This window comes from Numida meleagris, chromosome 1 (assembly GCF_002078875.1).
Source record: "Numida meleagris isolate 19003 breed g44 Domestic line chromosome 1, NumMel1.0, whole genome shotgun sequence".
NCBI lineage: Eukaryota > Metazoa > Chordata > Aves > Galliformes > Numididae > Numida > Numida meleagris.
In genome coordinates, this window is record NC_034409.1 from 76,446,513 (window position 1) to 76,466,087 (window position 19,575).

General features: G+C 40.5%; 1 protein-coding gene across 1 annotated transcript in view; it reads left to right on the plus strand.

Moving 5' to 3' along the window:
• Positions 1–19,575, plus strand: part of MAN1A2 (mannosidase alpha class 1A member 2) — a 143,887-nt gene that overhangs the window by 117,360 nt on the left and 6,952 nt on the right. Inside the window, exons 10-11 of the mRNA XM_021396810.1 lie at positions 1,316–1,535; positions 10,120–10,292. Coding sequence (XP_021252485.1) covers positions 1,316–1,535; positions 10,120–10,292 — 393 coding nt within the window. The remainder of the gene's footprint in view (positions 1–1,315; positions 1,536–10,119; positions 10,293–19,575) is intronic.

The window sequence follows — 19,575 nt, forward strand, 5'->3', positions numbered from 1 at the left end:
GCTGTATTATTATACTGTCATCTCCCTGTAATCCACTGCATTGGCTTTTATCTAGCGTATTTACTTTGACCACGTAGGGACTACAAGATCTGTGTTGGCTGCATGGCTGAGGTATAGATTCCCATCATTATAATGATTCAGAAAAGTTGCTGGCAGCACCGCAGCATCTCAAGTCAATAACCTATTCAGAAAAAAATATATACATATAACTGTTCGCAATTACTATTTGTATTATTGTCTTCCCTGAATAAGGCTCCTAACCTAAGAATTCTGTCTTTTATGATAATAACTTCAGAATTCTTTTAGGTGTTTTTTGGGTGGTGGTGGTTGTTTGTTTGTTTGTTTAAAAAAGCCATTGGGAAATGTTGAAGAAAATGTTGGAAGACTGTCAGACACTATTTTAGCAGCTGGATAGTCCAGATAGTGGTGAGTTCAATAAAGCTGCTTTAGCAGCCCTATAGAACTTCAACAACATTGAAGTAAATAAATAAAAGTTAACTTGGAATATCTATTGTCACAGTTATTTCACTGTTTACTTTTAAATCTGAATTATAAGTTGTAAACTGATTAATCTGTGTATTTGGTACATGAGTCTTCATGGTAACAGCAAGCGTAGGTACTGTGTAGACACCAGTGATACCACTGTGTGCAGCTGACATGACCTCCATGTCCAAGATAATCAAACAGCGTCAAAAGAGTGCCGCTTATAAATCACAAGCAACAACATACACAGGTACAAAAGTACAAAGAACAAGCAGCTGTTATTTCACCTACTAATAATAGTGCTTCTTTGTGAACAGCTGCACAAACCCTCACCTATTCTTTGACCATGTGCCATCAAAAAACTGCTGTGGGGAGGCTAAAGGGAAGATGGAGCATTCTTCTCACTTTCTATGAAAGGATGACTAAGACTCCAGGTGCTGCATTTACATACACTGCTGACTGGAAAGTATCCAGCAGATTTGTGTGAATACACACGAACTGTACAGTAAAAAAGATATTTACTTCTCAGAGTTAATAAGCAGACAAGCAGTCGAGTGAACCGTAAAATGTGCTTAATTCTCAAATAAAATTGTAACGTCATTTGTGTTGTGACTTTCCTGTGAAAGGTCTCATAAACATAATTTAGTAAGTAGGGTATTTTTTGTATTCACTGAAATTATATTTTTACAGCTGTTAGTGCATGTGGTGCTCAAAAGTGTGTTTGATAAAAATATTTTTGTTTTGAAAACAGTATTTTATTCTTTGAAGAAGTGTTAGTATGTAAAACTTGCATTTAAAGCAGTATTTGAAAGTTCTTTTAATCTTCTTGTAGGCCATAGAAAAACACCTCATCAGAAAGTCCAATGGAGGACTGACCTTCATTGGGGAGTGGAAGAATGGGCACCTTGAGAGGAAGATGGGCCATTTGACCTGTTTTGCAGGGGGAATGTTTGCCCTTGGAGCAGATGGTTCCCGAGATGACAAAGCTGGACATTACTTGCAGCTTGGAGCTGAAATTGCACATACTTGTCATGAGTCATATGACAGAACAAGTAAGATACATTGTTAGTTATTTCAGTAGCTGAATATGGAAATTGTTGCGATTATTTCTAAGAGTTGTTATGAACTTACTCCTTTACTAGTATGCCCTGTTTTTATACCAGTATAATTGTCTAAACATCAATTATTTACTTCTCGTCTCCATGGTGAGTAAATGTGAAATCTTCCTGCATGTTTACCCCTATTTTTGCATCAGTTGGCTACAATATGCTATGTGGGTGCAGGGATGAAGGAGTATGTGTGACTTCTTGTCATCCCAGATTCAAAGGCAGTTTTTCGTTTCATATGTACTATTCTTACAGCTGTGGAGAGTGGGAAATTTGTGAAAGCAATTTTAACTGATTTTAGTAGTAGTACATTCTGGGTAAGTACAATTAGAGTAGAGAGGACGGAGACTACTGTGCGAATTGTGAGATGGTCGAAGACCAGACTAATGAGAAGGCAGTGTCAGTCTTCGTTGTTGGGCTGGAAATTTTTCAACTTAGTCTTTCAGATCATGTTCTCTTTTTTATTTTTTTTTGTCTTTAATAGTGACCTTGATGCATTAAGTTGGAGAGTGCTGTTTACACTTAATGTGGCTATAAAATCAAAAGAAACAATTTAAACACAGGAGTCTTAGAATAATAAACAGGAAGACTTTGACTGGACTGTCAGAAGGAAGAAGTTAATAGAAAAAAGACCATGAGCTCTTTCTGTAAACTGAGAGTTGAAAAATGCCAGTGCAGCCTTAGTCTGAATCAGGTGAAGAATTTTCAACAGAGATAAGAGAGTATTAACACTGCCTTAGAAGACATGTATAATCTGTCATCCGGAATGCTCTGTACAAATCTGAATCTGAAGCAGGAAGAATGCAGAGAAGGACCAACAAACTGATGAGGGTGACAGACCTTTTATCTTACAGTAAGAAAAGAAGTTGGCCTGCTTAGATGAGAAAAGTAATATCCAAGAAGAGATTTGTTGTCATATCAGTGGATAAACACTAAAAAGAAATACAGCTGTTTTAAGATAAAAGTAACACAGCTACATAAACAGCAAGAATTTATATGCTGGCCATGAATAAATATCGGTTAGAAATTGAAAATGGCTTTGTGTGGCCGTCAGAGAAGTGAGCTTCTGAAATAATGTGCGTGTAGAAGTAATGGGAACTACTCGTAGCAGTTTTAAGATGAGAATTCATGTATTTATTCACAAGGATTACGTAGTATCATTGTAACATTGCCTTTAAAATAAAAAAATAAAAAAAAATACAAGGACGCTTAAGGAAAAAGATAGGAGATAATATTGCAGGTGCTGTTGCATTTTGAAAACTTGTATTAAAAATTTTAAATCAAATACTTGAGAATTGGCAACGCTAAATTTACAGTTGCAAGTACAGCCCTGATTTTTTTTTGCTTCAGATTATTTATTCTGTACCCTAAATAAGTCAGAAGACAGAGGGGTAGAAACTTTGGTTACATATTTAATGACTGTATAAGAACACATGCAAGGAATAGACTGAAACTTGTACAGACAGCTGTGAATTTGCAGTGTCCTAGTTTTCTTTTGTTCAGTGCTACAGTCTCAGTAGTTTGTATTTTTGTTTTGTGTTTTTTTTCTGCCCTGATTTTTCAGAGAAAATAATGATCTGTTATGTGTGAAATGTTAACTTCTTAATGATTTAACAGCAGGATTTGGACATAATTGTAAATTGTAATGTGAGAACTACCTGGTTACAGAAAAAGACTCTCTTTTGGAGGACAGATAGCTGTCCTGGTTTGGCTGATAGAATTATTTTTGAGTCAGCATAGGCAAAAGCTTCTCTTTCCTGTAGACTTGGGAGAACTTTTGCCCTGTTCGGTGTCCTGGAGGAGACAGCAAGGCACTGAGGCTGTGTGCTGAGGACAGATAGCTTCTTTCTTTAGGTAGACCAGAGCTGTCCTTTCCCTTGTCTTCCCAGCATTACTTGTAATAAACAGAAGTAGGTGCCTGGTCTTACTATATTTTAGTGTTGCACTACTATGTTGTGAAGCAGCCTAAGTTTCTGTAAGGGGCAAGTATGAAAACTGCTGTTCAGAGATCCAGTCTTAGCAACATCAAAGCAGAATTTCAAAGAACAAAAGCACTTATGGAAAAGAAGGATGTTATATTGCCAGCTGTCAGTATCTTGTTGCGCATATTGCAGGTATAAAAGCAATCTTGGAAAAAAGAGAATTCAATAATACAGACAGCATCAGGCAAACTAAATTCTATATTTGCTGCAATCTGTCTTTACACTAGACTTACCATATCATGAAATACCATCTCCTGAAATTCTACTTTGAAGTCATGCTGTTCATGGCTTACATAACTAAACAAGAGATTCTTGGTCACATGACAAGTGATACTGGGGCCAAGATTTGTGTGTAGTATTATTTCAGATAGATTCCGCTGGAGCAAATTTGGTCTGAGCAGGTTTTACCACTGCGATAGTAAGTAAAATGGTCCTGTCTTGCAGTGACAGCACACCTGCTTATTTAGCACTGAGGTGATTTTATGCCATGACATTTGTGTCTGGTGCCTTTTTATTTATTAGAATATTTTAAGACAGTAATAGTATTCTCTCAAGCCACTTTTCCCCTCTCATACATTACTCTGTGTCTTCAGGCAAACTCTGTCACCCTGTATGGGACAAAGTATTTGTCATGGCTTCACCCTTCTTTAACAAAACAAGGTAATATAGCCCTTTTTCTTATTCTTAATTTACTTTTGCCTCTATTCTTATTTTCTTGCCTTTGGAACTGAAGTTATCACAACTGATGTGAGAATCACCCAGACTTTCATCATTTCTAAGACCATCCCTGTGGTCCCTTGGATTCATTTGCTTCTGTTGATGGCTTCCAAAGGCCATTGAGGTGAGAAAGGCTATTTTGAAATCCTCTCCGTTCTCCAGTATACGTCCTGATGTCAAGCATTCTGTTGCTAGCCAGTTTGTTTTCTCAGCAGCAGATCTTCTTGGTGTTTAGGAGTTGTTGCCCCTGCAGGCATGTAAGACTATCCTCTCCCAGCTGTGACAAGTGGAAGAGCAGATTGCGTTGCAAGAATTCCACACACCGTAGCTAGGCTACAGTGTTCCCCAGTGTACTCTCATTCCCCAACTTAAATACTTCATCTTGGGTCCCTAAACTTATGGTGAAAAGCTGTATGGTTTACCATCAGTCATTTGGAGAGGATTGAGGACCACCCTGCCGATAATAAGGCATCCTGTTTTTTCACCTCATTACTGATGAAAAACACTGACTTTCTTTCCGTTTTGGCAATGCCAATCACTTTCCCACATAACCAGAAAAAGTTGCCACATGATCACAGTTTTGCACGGTGATGTAGGCTGACTGATTTGCCTTAGACCTAGCATAACTGGAACAAGAGCTTTCTCCTGATGTTTTGGGAGAATGCAGAATTTTTGGATGCTTACAGTGCATTACTGAGCCTTGCTGAAGATTTTAGAACATTTTTAACTTGATGGGAAGTGTGACACAAGCACACCATCAGCTTTGGGACAGACTGTTGCTGGTGTGACACTGCCAATTCTCTCAACCTCTAAATAAGACCAACCTCAGATCTGTGAAGCTGCCTTGGAGGGGCCACAGCCTACTGCACCTACAAGTCCTGCTGGATCAAGCAAAGAAATTCGGACTCAGGCCATGAGACCATCTCTGCCTTTCTATATAATACCAACAGCTGGTGGTTGCTGCTGCTTTAGTCAGGATTAGTCAGTGTGAAGATTCATAGCTTTTTCACTGTGTCATGTGTGGAGAAAGGGTGAGACTCCATTTTGGACTCACAGGTTCTACACGTGCATATGTAATCTCAGTTCAGATTGGTGATGTCAGGGAGCATCCCACATCTACAGAGAGGAGGAATTCTGTCTCTTGAAATAAAGAATGCCTTATTTCATATCTCAGTCAAAACTAATAGCAGAATTGGTAGACAGACCAATTCCAGTTCAAAAGTCAGCTGTTTGATCTCTGTACAGATCTCATTGTTTCCATGAGGCACCTGGCCATTGTATTCACCCAATGTAGGTGGAAGTATTTACTTTTATTACCCAGGAGACTGATTAATTGACAACAAGTTAATCATTACCTTCAAGTTATCTATAAACAGTTAAACTATGTTGCCACCCTGCTGTTTTTTAGGAGCAAATCTGAAATCACTAGCAGAATTACCTCTTCGGAAAAATTTGCTATTCTACACATGCTGTTTTCTCAAGTTGTGTCGAAGTCTCATTGTATGAGACTATAAGTTGGTCTGTTTACCTGACAGCCTTCTGCACGGCTTGTTACAAGTTTTGCCTTAATCCTTCATGGTGTTACTCCATCATTTGTATTCCCTTTCTCACCAGATTGCATTCTTTCAGCTATAAGTTACCCATTTCATCTCTTATGATGCTGTCTGCACCACAGTGCTGATTAGTACAGAGAAGGTGGAAAATCCTTGTAACTTTTGCTGTGGTATTTCAATCAGTAATTATATCCCAATGACAGTAATCGCATTCATGTAGTCAGTAATGGATTTATACAGGGGCACAGTTGCTCTGATAATCTGATTCACCTGTCAGTGTTCTCAAAGAATTCAGACTCTTGAGTTGTATGCTGGAAAAGCTATTGAGGATATCCTAAGAAGCTCAGGCTCTTTCTAGGGGTCTTTGAAAATTCCTGTAGATTCTATTCAAGCTGATGATCGGTCTAGCAGTCCCTGCGAGTTGCCTCTCTGATTCACCAGCTGGAAGAAGCTGATGGTCTTTGGAAGGTGAAGGTGGAGTATATATATGCATGATTCTGATCTGCCTCAGAGCCGTGTATTAGTACTGCCTGAATCCACATTCTCTTGGAATATGTAATCCACACATGCACATGCCTCTGCTTCGTACCTACTCTGCTTTTTTTCTTTACCATAAACTGTTGATAGATTATTGCTGCAGTCATCCTAAATCTCCCATCCTTTGGTAGAAGATTTCAAGATTTTTCTGTAGTTGAGTGTGCTGTCAATTTGGAGGGAAGGTCGAGAGAATCGAAGATGCAAGCTGTGCTTTGATCTGTATGCCAGTGTATTGGCTCAGCAGAAGAGGTCATAATGCTGTCAGTGGGCTTTGACGAGGCTAAAAGTTTCATGTTCTTGTGGTGCAAGGTTTCCCAGAGTTTATGCTTGTGTGTGGACTGCTCATCTGGAAGTATTACAGTTACTGGGGATTAACTCTTTTTTACATGCTTAACATTGTTAACATTAACACTCAATACACCATTGATATGGCAACGGCGTAAAACAACCAGTAATGTGAAATCCGTAAAAGATAATGAAAAAAGATTTCCAACAGAACTGAAAGAAATACCACTAACAAGTCGAACTGAATAAGTTGCTTTTGTAGGTATTGTAGAGGTTGGATTAGTAAGCAAGGTTATATATATAGGTCATAGAATGTGGTGATTTATAGCACATGGTATTTTAAGTAAAGTATACTACTCTATATGTAAGAATTTTCCCATTCATTAGCTGGCAGTACTTAAAGTATTGTCTATAGAGAGATTATTTTATGATGAAGTTTTTCGTGCATCTTTGAAGTTTCTGACGAGCTATCCTCAGAATCTAGGTATGGCATTAGCTGTTATTTTCAGTGTGGCAAATCCAGTGCAGAATAAACCAGATGAATAGGACTTAAACTAAGACATTATCAGGGTATGAGCAGATGCTGCCTCTGTCCCAAGTCTCAGAGAAAGCAATTAAACAGGCAAAAAAATGATAATGCTTACTTGTTTTTGTGAGAATTGTAAAATAGTAATGCATCTTGATGGAATGGTGCAGAGAATCTCAAACAAAAATATGTTGGAGATTCTTTTCCCCAAATTTGGTGAATTAGAAGCTACAAGGTGTTATTACAGTTATAAATACTTATTTTACTTTCAGGCAGTTTGTTGCTAGATTGACTGTATTCATAACACACACACAAAAAGCAGCATTTTCAGAATTATTTGAGAAATTAACTATGTAAATGTTTATTTAGAAGTCTAAGGAATTGCCCTTATTTTCAGCAGTGCTAAATTCATTTCTTATTGAAGTCAACTTTAAATCAGATAAAACCTAATTTTAAATGGTACTGTTTTAGCCTTGCAGTGTTGCAGTGTGACATAAAATCATTTTGCATTTGCTCTAACTGCCTAGACTGTAGTCTATCAGGCCCATTAGTAATACAGTACCTGCATGAAAGTGTGACTACTATAGCATCGTAAAATGGCTTTAGATAGTTATTTTCTCAGAAAAATGCTTCCTTGAAAGATTCAATGTTCGTGGTAACTTCATTACTTCAGTTGCTATTAGCAAAAGTGTAGGGATCAATTTTGCATCCTTGGTTGCAGATAAAAATTCAGTGAGATTGTTCTAGTCTGCAGGGATCATGCATCCTTTGGCTGAGCAGAGACATATTTTCTTGAAATGCTCAGTAACATTAGAAGTAGTTATAGAATCATAGAATCATAGAATTAGCTAGGTTGGAAAAGACCTACAAGATCACCTAGTCTAACCATCCACCTACCACCAACAACCCCACTAAACTATGTCTCCCAACGCTATATCTAAACGCTTCTTGAACACCTCCAGGGACAGTGACTCCACCACCTCCCTGGGCAGCCTGTTCCAGCGTCTGACCACTCTTTCAGAAAAGCAGTATTTCCTAATGTCCAGCCTGAATCTCCCCTGGCGCAACTTGAAGCCATTCCCCCTCGTCCTGTCACTAGTTACAAGAGAGAAGAGGCTGACCCCCAGCTCACTACAACCTCCCTTCAGGTAGTTATATTGAGCGATGAGGTCTCCCCTGAGCCTCCTCTTCTCCAGACTGAACAATCCCAGCTCCCTCAGCCGCTCCTCATAAGGCCTGTGCTCCATACCCCTCACCAGCTTCGTCGCCCTCCTCTGAACACGCTCCAGGGCCTCAATGTCTACATATATATATGTATAAAGGTAAATTATATTTTATATTTTAATGTGTATGTTGTATGGGAACTGCTGAGTCATGGCCTGAACCACTGATTGAGCACCTGGAGGAAAGACCCAGTCAGCCCTCAGAGCACAGGTGAAGGCAGTTCACCTGTGCAACCAAAAGGGCTGGAGCCTGGCTCCACCCCTCTTAGGCCTCATTTAAGGGCTGACTGCTCCTGAGGAAGGATCCTCCTTGGTGGGATCCTTTCCCTGTGAGCCCAAAATCTTCTGATCCGGGTGAGCACTGTATTCTCCTTCCACCTTTTGTAATGCTATTTCCATCGTGTTAGTCCTTCTGATCGCTACGCTATTGTGTTAGTCCATCTGATTGCAACAGTATGTATTTTTGTATATAGAATATACAAGCATATAAATGTTCAGGAAAAGAGCATGAACAGTACAAATGCTGATGGCAACTGAGAAAAGGCTATTGAGGGTATAAATGATGACAACTGAAGAACTGCACCAGGATTTTATGAGGTTGACTTATTGAGTAATAAATGAGTTAATTAAATTCAGTGTAGTTAAATGTAAAGTAAGGCACCTATAAAAAAAAAATTATTTCAAATCTCACATATAAGATGATGAGCTCTTAACTGACAGGAAAGAGATTATGAAAATACCAACTCTATCAATCAGGAACAAAAAAGAGAATGTTAATATGTTACTGTATTAACCTTGCCCATATGTTTAGTGCTGTGTTCAAACTAGTCCACACATTTCAAAAAGTTGGGTTGGAAGAGTTGCAGAGACAGTCCTGGGAGGAAAACTAAAGGTACAGAACAATTTCCATTAAAGGAACAACTGAATCCAATAGGATTCTTTCATATGGAAAAGAAATGACAGATTTGCAAAATCACCAGGAGATTGGCAAGAGTGGATCAGAATCAGATGTTCACTCTCTTCTCCAGCAGGAGAACTAGGGATTACTGAATATATCTAGTAGCAACCAAGCTGAAAATAGTCCTCCAGATGCTGGCACTGTGCCATTACATCTTCCTTTAAGGGCAGAAGCAGCAAATCTCTTAGTTCAGATATTTATTTTCAGATGTGGCTAAGTTTCCATTGACTAGTTGTAAACCTTTTACTAGAGGATCGCATTAGAAAACACATGAGCTTTGGTGGCCTGACAGCACTACTGTAAACCAAGAGTTTGAAGGAGATGGAGTTTATTTGGGGTGGTGACATCTGTTTTTGTTGTAATATCTTTTCCAGCTGTTCTGGGTGGGATCAAAGGGCAGTAAAACATCTGGTGACCTTTTGTTTCTTTTGCTGTTAAAGCATTGAGGTCAGGCACTTTAATTTTATCCCATAATTGAATATATCAATGTGTTTATATTCTTTGTGTTTCATTAGTTTTCAAGAGGATTACTGTACACCTGTAAATACAAGTAGTTTTCTCGCAGGAATTGGATAAATTCATAAGAAAAAGTCCTCAACAGTAGGAAATGTTTATGAGACTGCTTGAAAATGAGTTAGTTCCTGCTTCTCTCACATGTTTGGGATGTAGCAGCCTCATATCCCCCCTTCCCCCTATGGTTTGTTAGGAGTAAAAATTTTCCTTTTTTTTTTTTTCTCTTTGCTCTGCAGCATTAAAGCTGGGTCCAGAAGCATTCAAATTTGATGGTGGCGTAGAGGCAGTGGCAGTGCGTCAAAATGAGAAGTATTATATCCTAAGACCGGAGGTGATTGAGACCTACTGGTATATGTGGAGATTCACGCACGATCCCAAGTACAGGCAGTGGGGCTGGGAGGCAACACAGGTAACTATTTATTATCTGTCAGTAAATTAATTCCACTTATTTTACTTTTGTAGCTGAAACAGTCCAAATGATATTTGACTTTTCAGTAAACTGGCATACATATGGAAGTGTGTGTTGTTATTCCTGGTTGTTGGGTTTTTTTTGTTTGTTTGTTTGGGTCTTTTTCCTACTACTGAAACAGACAGACAGAAGAAAGACATGTTCAGCATTTTACAGCTGGTGAGCTTCAGGCTCAGAATACAAGTTAGTGGTCATGAGTCCTACTGTAATCAGTAGTACACAGCCCTCAGGAGAAGTAATTTATCCTGGGAAATTGAAGTGTATTATAAATAACTTTGTTAAATGTGTTAGCACTTGTTTAAGAACAACAGTGTCTTTTAATGTAATGTTTCTTCTTGGTCTACTGTTAAAACTCAGATCTGTAGACTGTTAAAACTCAGGTCTGGAGACTGGATAGCATGTAAGCATGTGGATTGGTATCATGGCTTTTTCTTTTCATACTTGTCTAAATGGAAAGAAATAAGATTACCAGTCACTTTTAATTACTCAATTATAGTGGGAAAAAAATCCAGCATCACAAGAAGCAGACCATAAAGAAAAGTGAATAAGTGATAGTACCTAAAGCAGAATTTAAACATTTATGTGAAAGTATTTTAGAGATTGTTACTCCCTTGTATGGATGCTTTGCTGAGTTTAAATATGATCATTGTATATTCTAACCAAATTCCTGAGTGTGAAAGTGTTCTTGAGTCTTTCTCATTGGGAATGCTTGCTCTGGTCTACGAAAGCACAGAGATTTATACTAAAAATCTGAATCTCTGTGTTTGTGGCCTTCTGTTATTCATCCCTTGTACATAGATGTCTGATAGTTACTCATTATAGGCTGGTTATATGAATAGCAAGGTTTCGTTTTCATATGACAATTTAATGTTCTAATTGTGAAAATTATTTGTAATCTCGAAAAGGTTTCTCATTTTGAATGCTTCCTAGAGCTGAACAGTGAGCCTTTTCTGATCTCTCATTTCTCACTGCTTCCACCTGCTGGTCTGTCCCAGGGTCATGCAAAACTAATTTGCTGTCCAAGCAGTTTTCTGGTTCTCTTCAAAATCTGAGCAGCTAGTGTACTACTAGAGCTCCTCCACTTCATTGCTATAGCTCCAGCAGTCTTTGGAAACATACCTCAAAGCCATTTTCAAAAATGAGAATGAATATTCAAGGTAACAAGATACTAATTTACTATAGCTGGGCAGATGAGATGAGGGAAGAGCCAGGGAAGAGAGGATTCAAGAGCCTGCAGAAACTTTAATCTGCATGTAAGAAGCAGTTTAGCTCCAGAGGCAAGAGATCCAGAAAAAAGTACTTGGAGCTAGAGCTGATCTGTTGAGAAGGCAGGTTCATGGTGCTTAGCTTGGCTCATCCGTACGCTTCTCTCAGTGTAGTTATAATCATGTAGAAGAATCTTAGTATTTTAAGATAGTGCCTTAGTCTTGGTTAGGTTTTGCCTTGCAGACTATTTGGTTATAACCAGCATCACATTGTTCTGCATAGAAGTCCCATGTTTGTCCCATTTTTACTCTAGAATACATTGCCACTATCTCTAAAACACCAAGTCATATCAGCATCAACATTAAGTCGTATCTTCCCTACTGCCTAAACTGTAAATGTTTCTAATGTGACAAAGAAATGCATTTAGTAACCTACCCCTTGCCAGTGTGTATACAATAAATGCCTGCTGATCTAACACCATCTCTTGTCAGAAGCTCTGGCTCTGTCATCCAAGATGAAATTAGGACCTTTGTAGTAGGTTAAAGAGAATACAAATGCAAATTTTTCAAGACAGAATCTGTCTTTTTAGTACAGTGTGGAGCTTTTGTTGCATTTTCTCCATCTGCTTTCATATTTTTGTTCCTACTAAAGCTTTCAAACCAAACCCTCCCTCTTCCCTGTCTCCAGATTTCTGTATATGCAGGGTAGGATTTTTTTTTTCCTAAGGTATCTGCATTTAAGTTGTGTAAATCAAGCACCCCAAGTGTGTAACTTCCTCTGTCCTTATAGACTGCCCTTTTCTGCTTACTTCCTCAGTAGTTTCTTTATCCAATATAACCATAGAATGGTTTTGAACTCTTCATAAATGTTTTTGTCTACCTCTCCCTCCCACGATTACAGTTTTTCTTTCCCTCACCATCATACTAACAGAGGAGCTTGGGAAGCTTTCTGCTCCCCAGGGCTTTCTGTTCCCTGCACTGAGATAATAAGTTCTTGTGTTTACTCCTTACACCTACTCACTGCTTTTTCTCCATCCCTGCCACACACAGTTCTGGCTGTGCTTGTTCCTCCATTTATAAATAGAGAATAATATGGTATAATACACAGAGCAGTTAGCTTGCTGCTTTTGTGGAACACAGCCTTTATTCACTTTTCTGTTGCCTTTTGACCACTGAACATACTTTGAAATCTGTATTATATATAGTTCTCATGGCAAATGTTTTGGTTTTTTAATCAGAATTCTGATAGGTCCTTCACACGTCAGGGGAAAATCACAGAATTGTAGGAGTCAGAGGGGACCTCTGGAGATTGCCTAGTCCAGCCTACCTGCTAAAGCAGGTTCCCTAGAGTAGATAACACAGGAAAGTATCCATACGGGTTTTGAATATCTCCAGGGAAGGAAACTCCGTGACTTCTCTGGACAGCCTGTTCCAGTGCTTTGTGACCCTCAAAGTAAATAAGCTTTCCTCATATTCAGATGAAACTTTGTGTGCCAGTTTGTGCCCCGTGTCCTGTTGTTGGGTGCTGTTGAAATGAACTTGGCTGTATCCACTTGATTCCCACCCATTAGATATTTATAAACAATGATGAGATCTCTTCCCAGTCTTATCTGAGCTGAACAGTCCCAGGTGTCTCAGCCTTTCTTTAAAATGGAGACGCTCCAGGCCGCTAATTATCTTTGTGGCCCTCTGCTGGACTCTTTCCAGTAGTTCCCTGTCTTTCTTGAACTGTGGAGCCCAGAACTGGACACAGTACTCCAGATGTCACTTCACCAGGTCAGAGTAGAGGCAGAGGATCACCTCCCTTGACCTGCTGGCCACGTTCTTTTTGATGCACCCCAGGATACTGTTGGCCTCCTTGGCCACAAGGGCACACTGCTGTTGTCCTCCAGGGCACCCAGGTCCTTCTCTGCAGAGCTCAAAATGAATTTTGTTTCAGAATGTGAAATTCTTTTTTTTCCATTGAACCTAATGTTTGTTGACTGAGTTCTTGGTGGTCTCTCTTACTTGCTTCTTTGACTTAATGAATACCTCCCTATCCTCAGAAGGACTGAGGGAACTGGGATCTACTCTAGAGGCAACTACAATTTTAGTTCCAAAAAAGCCCCAACTCTTGTCACAGGCCCTGAAATTTCACATGGCATCATTTTTGAGCCCAGAGATATGTATTTGGCATGAGTACAATATTGCATATTTTTCTGTTCTGTTCTTGATTTGAATAAGGAGAAGTGGAAAATCTAATTCCTTTGGCAGTTTGTTGCATTATTTAATTATTTACACTGTTAAAAATATATGCTTTATTTGCCATTTGAATTTGTCTAATTCTAGATGTCAATCACTGAACTTTCCTATGACTCCCTATACCATATTAAAATGTGTTTTATTACCGATGTTTTCTTTCCAGTTTTCACAGATTGTAATAAGCCTACTACTGGATTGTCTTAAGAACTTTACTGTCTCCTGCCGTAAAACATTTTCTCCAGATGTCTGCACCCACCTCAGATGTTCATTGTGCTTTTTTAAAAATGAAATCTGAAACAGCATATTCCAGTTTTTGTCTTTACCCACACTCCTATGCAAAATTGAAACTATATGCCTGCTTCTGTTTGCTACCCTTGCGTGTGTACCTGCCCCAGCATCCCAGTAGGAACTCATACTAACTTGTCTCTGGTGGCCATTAGATTCCTGTAAGTGTCTACTTTCCAGACTAATCTGGTTCTGCACTTCCACAGTCTTTATTTCTAGGTCTCGGATTTTGTATCTGGCTGTACAAAACTAATTTTGTTTGAGTTCCAGTTTCCACCAGATTACACTGACTAGTGTTATTCACCTATACATCATTTTTGCCAGCAGCAGGTTTGCAGTGATTTGGTGAAACTTAAGGTGGCCCCTTGTTGAATCTCTGTGAAAAGCAGCCCTATCTGGTGATGGGTTCCAGTTCACTGTTAAATCACCGTTGGTCGGTTTTTAATTAAGATAATGATATTGGTAAGATATAGTGCTATTTTCTTCTTATTATGTGTTGTGATACCGTGTCAATTGCTTTAAAAACGTTTCTTATACCTTTGCAGTTTCCTTTTTCTGCCACTTTGATTTCATTCTTTGAAGGCTACAAGGTTGCCAAGAATGATGGTTTCTGTAAAACCATACTTATCAGTGTTAATCGTCCTCTTGTTCTTTTATCTGTTTTTACTTCTGTTTCCATAATTGTTTGGGACTTTAGTTCTGTCATCCTATATTTATCCACTCAGCCTGCCAATGCCTCTGAATAGTAGCATTGCCTTGATACTCTTCCAGTCCTCTAATGTGTGATTTAAGGTGCAATAAAAATTAGTGTAAGTTTGTCAAGTGTGTGGGAACCGTTAGGTCTTGGCCTGAACCGGTGACTGGGCCTTATCAGGGCCTTGTCTCTCATGAACAAAGGGTACCCCGAGCAATCAGACCGCTATGGCCCTGACCATATTGGAGAAGAGAATTCTAAGAAGTCTGAACTAGAGGCTCTGGTGGAACTGGGCCCTCTAGAAATGCAGCCAGTTGTCACTCAAAAAAAAACCAAACATGAAATGCAAGAAAGACCTATTCCACAGTCAGGGAGTGGAATGTTGAGTGGCCTCATATGGGCCAGAGTACAATTTGTTAAGATTGTTAAACAACCCAACCATGTCCTAAACCTGTGGAGGCAATTAAATGAAAAACAATACTTTACACTTTCCCCAGTAGAATAGAAGGTATCAGGACTATAGATAGGATTCCTCCACAGGCATGGAGGCTAGAAAATGTCCTAATACTGTCTAAGTCATGTCAGCTACCTCAGGGAGCCAGAGTAGACACGGCCGGGCCTCCAAAAGAACAAGACCTAGGAATTTCTCAACTCATGACATGAAGGGGAAGGCCAAGGTCCCCTGAGGATTAGGGCCTCCAAAACAGGCTGGGGACCCTATGTTGAGTTGACAGTATACTGGTCCCAAAAAAAGTATGAAGAGTAATGGCATTAGTGGACACAGGAGCTGAGACATTTATAGTTTGCAGTGGTCCATCAGTTTCCTGGTACACAAGCTGTTATAGGAGGATATGGGGGAAAAATGATTCTTGTAATGCAAACCTCTTTTAAATCGGGTGTTGAACATCTAGCTCCTCAGGAGTACCAAGTATGATCACACCAGTACAGGAGTATATGTTGGGCATAGACATACTGTGGGGACTGAGTCTCCAAACTAATATTAGAGAGTTCAAGGTTACAAATTAGGAATGTTAGTGTCCGTGTGGTACCGTTGATTCTATGGGGCTATGCAAAGCAAAAGTCCATTTGAGTGCCCCAGCTGCACTGGATAACTAATATGAGACAGGAGGTCAGGAAGAAATTACTCAAACAATACAAGAATTGGAAAAGGCGGGGATCCTAAGACCAGCACATAGCCCCTATAATTCTCCTGTATGGGCGATCCAGAAACCAGAAGGGATCTGACAGATGACAGTCTACTGTAGAGAATTAAACAAGGTCACTCCACCAATTCACGGTACAGTACCCAATATCACCACCCTCCTGGACACATTGAGTAGGGAGTTAGAAACCTACCATTGTGTCCTAGACTTAGCTAATGCGTTTGTCAGTATCCCCGTTACTAAAGAATCACAAGACCAATTTGCGTTCACATGAGAGAGTAGGCGGTGGATTTTTCAGGTCCTACCACAAGGGTACATGCGTTCACCAACTTACTGCCATAATTTGATAGCCCGTGACTTGGCAGGGTGGGATAAACCAGATAATGTCAAATTGTATCATTATATTGATGACTTAATGCTGACTTCTGCCTCTTTAGAAATGCTTGAAAAAGCAGTTGGTTCACTGTCTAAATACCTACAAGAAAAAGGGTGGGCTATCAACCCGCAAGAGCTTCAAGGATCCAGATTGTTGGTGAAATTTTTGGGATTCATCTGGCCGGAGAAGACTGAAGTCTTACCCAGTGCCATTATTGATAAAATATAGGCGTTTCCAATACCAGCTACAGCAAAACAGCTACAAAAATTTTGGGGCATCCTGGGCTATTGGAGGATCTTTATACCCCATCTTGCACAGATCCTGAGGCCTCTGTATAGACAAAGAAAGACCAATTGTGGGATTGAGGACAGATGGAACAAAGTGCTTTCCAGCAAGCCAAATTAGCTGTCAAACAAGCACAGGCACTTCGTATATTTGATCTCACCCTATCTGCCAAATTAGATGTACATGTAACCTGGGAAGGGTCTGGATGGTGTTTGTGGCAGCATCAGGCTTCCATCCCACACCCCAGTTGGGTGATCTCAGTTTCTGATCTCAGGTTTGCCATGGAGCAGAAGAAGGGTATAGCTTGATTGAAAAACAGTTTTTGGCCACCTACGCTGCCTTGCAGGCAGTAGAGCCAGTAACACAAACAGCAGAATTAGTAGTAAAAACAATGCTACCTATTCAAGGGTGGGTAAAAGGTATATCACATATTCCTAAGACGGGGCAGCCCAAGCAGTGGCATGTTGGGTCACCCATCTGGGACAGCAAAGTCACCTGTCCTCCTTGCTGTTAAAAGAGGAACTGCAAAGGATACTAGGCCTACTAATGTACAATAGTGGTGCCCCTGAAGAGACTGTCACTCCACCAAAGAGGAGTCCTGTACAAGAGGGAAAATAGCCTGTCCCAGAAGATGCTTGGTACATGAATGGGTCCAGCAAAAGAAATCCTACTAAATGGTGAGCAATTGCATACCATCCCTCTCCTGAGACCATCTGTTTTGAAGATGGACAGAGTAGCCCATGGGCTAAGAGCAGTGTGAATAGTTATAACCCAGGAACCAGGTGACAGTGCATTGTACATCTGCACAAATAGCTGAGTGGTATACCGAGGACTTATGCTTTGGATGGGACAGTGGGCTGCTTGGGATTGGACTATCCATGTCTGACCAATCTGGGGCAGAGACATGTGGCTGGACATCTGGAACTTGGTTAGGTGTAGAACAGTATATGCCTACCATGTATCCGGACACCAGCCCATGCAGTCACTGGGGAATGATGAAGCCGGTGGACTAGCTCGGATAAGGTGGCTAGAAGATTCGCCAGCAGATAACATTGCCCCTTGGCTACATAAGAATTTGTGACCTGCCGGACAGAAGACAATGTGGGCAGCAGTAAAAGCATGAGGGCTGTCCATTTGAATGTCAGATATTGTCCTGGCGTGTCAAGAATGAGAAGCGTACTCCAGGGTGCGACCGAGACCTTTGCCAGAAACAACAATGCATCTCACCAGAGGACATCATCCCTTGCAGAAATGGGAGGTTGGCTTCGTAGGCCCCCTCCCTTGACCCTGAAGGGCCAGGTACGCTTTGATCTGTGTCGACACAGCAAGTGGATTAATGCAGGCTTATCCAGTGCTGAAAGCAAATCAAGCCTATACTACCAAGGCATTAACTGAATTAATGGCAGCATATGGGGCTCCTCAAGTCATTCAAAGTGACCAGGGTACACACTTTACAGGAACAACGGTACCAAAGTGGGCTAAGGAGAATAACATTGAATGGCAGTTCCATCTGCCTTATAATCTGATGGGAGCAGGCCTGATAGAGCAGTATAATGGTGTTTTGAAGGCTGCTCTGAAGTCCGACTCTCAGTCCTTGCAGGGGTGGACTAAGAGACTACACAAATTCCTGAGAGACCTGAATGAAAGACAGAGATGGCAGACCCAGCACCCTGCCTATGTTACAAACAACTTGGGCCTCCCCGCTTAGAATCCAAATTAAGGGAAATGATATACAATTGAAACCCCAAATTAGAATAATAAATAATGTTCTGCTCTCTGTCCCTGATAGTTTAGAACCTGGAACCCACAAGGTAAGAAGGCCTTGGGAAGTGTAAGTGGGGCCAAAATGATGTGGACTACTTGCACCATGGGGGAGATTATTAGGAGGGTGGGGAATGGTGACACCACAAGTAATTGGTATATGGCCATCAGAAATTGTAAAACATACCCCAGTTTTTATTGTGGAGGGGACCCTGATTATATCTCTCTGGCAGATGAGAACCCTCCACTTTGGTACATAATTATTCAACTGTCAATATCAGGCTAAATGGTGTGATATAAAAAGCCTGGACATAGAATCATAGAATCCTTAAAGTTGGAAGGGACCTTTAAAGGTCATCTAGTCCAACTCCCTTGCAATGAACAGGAGCATGTACAGCTAGATCAGGTTGCCCAGGGCCTGATCCAGCCTCACCTTGAAAGTCTCCAGGGACGGGACGTCAACCACATCCTTGGGCAACCTGTTCCAGTGCCTTACTGCCCTCACTGTAAAAGTCTTTTTCCTCATATCCAACCTAAACCTATTCTCTTTAAGCTTGAAATCATTTCCCCTTGTTCTGTTTTCACAGACCCTGCTAACGAGTCTGTCCCCTTCTTTCCTGTAGCTCCCCTTTAGATACTAAAAGGCCACTATCAGGTCATATCAGAGCCTTCTCTTCTCCAGGCTGAACAGCTCCAGCTCTCTCAGCCCATTGTTGTAGGAGAGGTGTTCCAATTCAATGGATCATTTTTGTGGCCCTTCTCTGGAAGCACTCCAATGGGCCCACATCTCTCCTGTAGAGAGGACTTCACATCTGGATGCAGTACTCCAGGTGAGATCTCACTAGCGCAGAGCAGACAGGCAGGCTCACCTCCTTCAACCTGCTGGCCATGCTTCTTTTGATGCAGCCTGGGATACAGTTGGCTTTCTGGGCTGCAAGGGCACACTGCTGGCTCATGTCCAGCTTGCCATCCACCAGTGCTCCCGGGTCCTTTTCAGCAGGGCTGCTCTCAATCCTTTCATCCCCCAGCTTGTATTGGTAGTGAGAGTGTCTCCAGAGCAGAGACAAGAGTGTGTTCTGCACTATTATTAAAAAAAATAAAATAGTTGCAAGAGTATGCACATCATTTCTTGCGTAGAAACAAAAAATGCTTTAGCCTAAGTTTTTTTGTATGACACCTACCTAATGGCTTGTGGGTCTTGTGAGGAGGTATG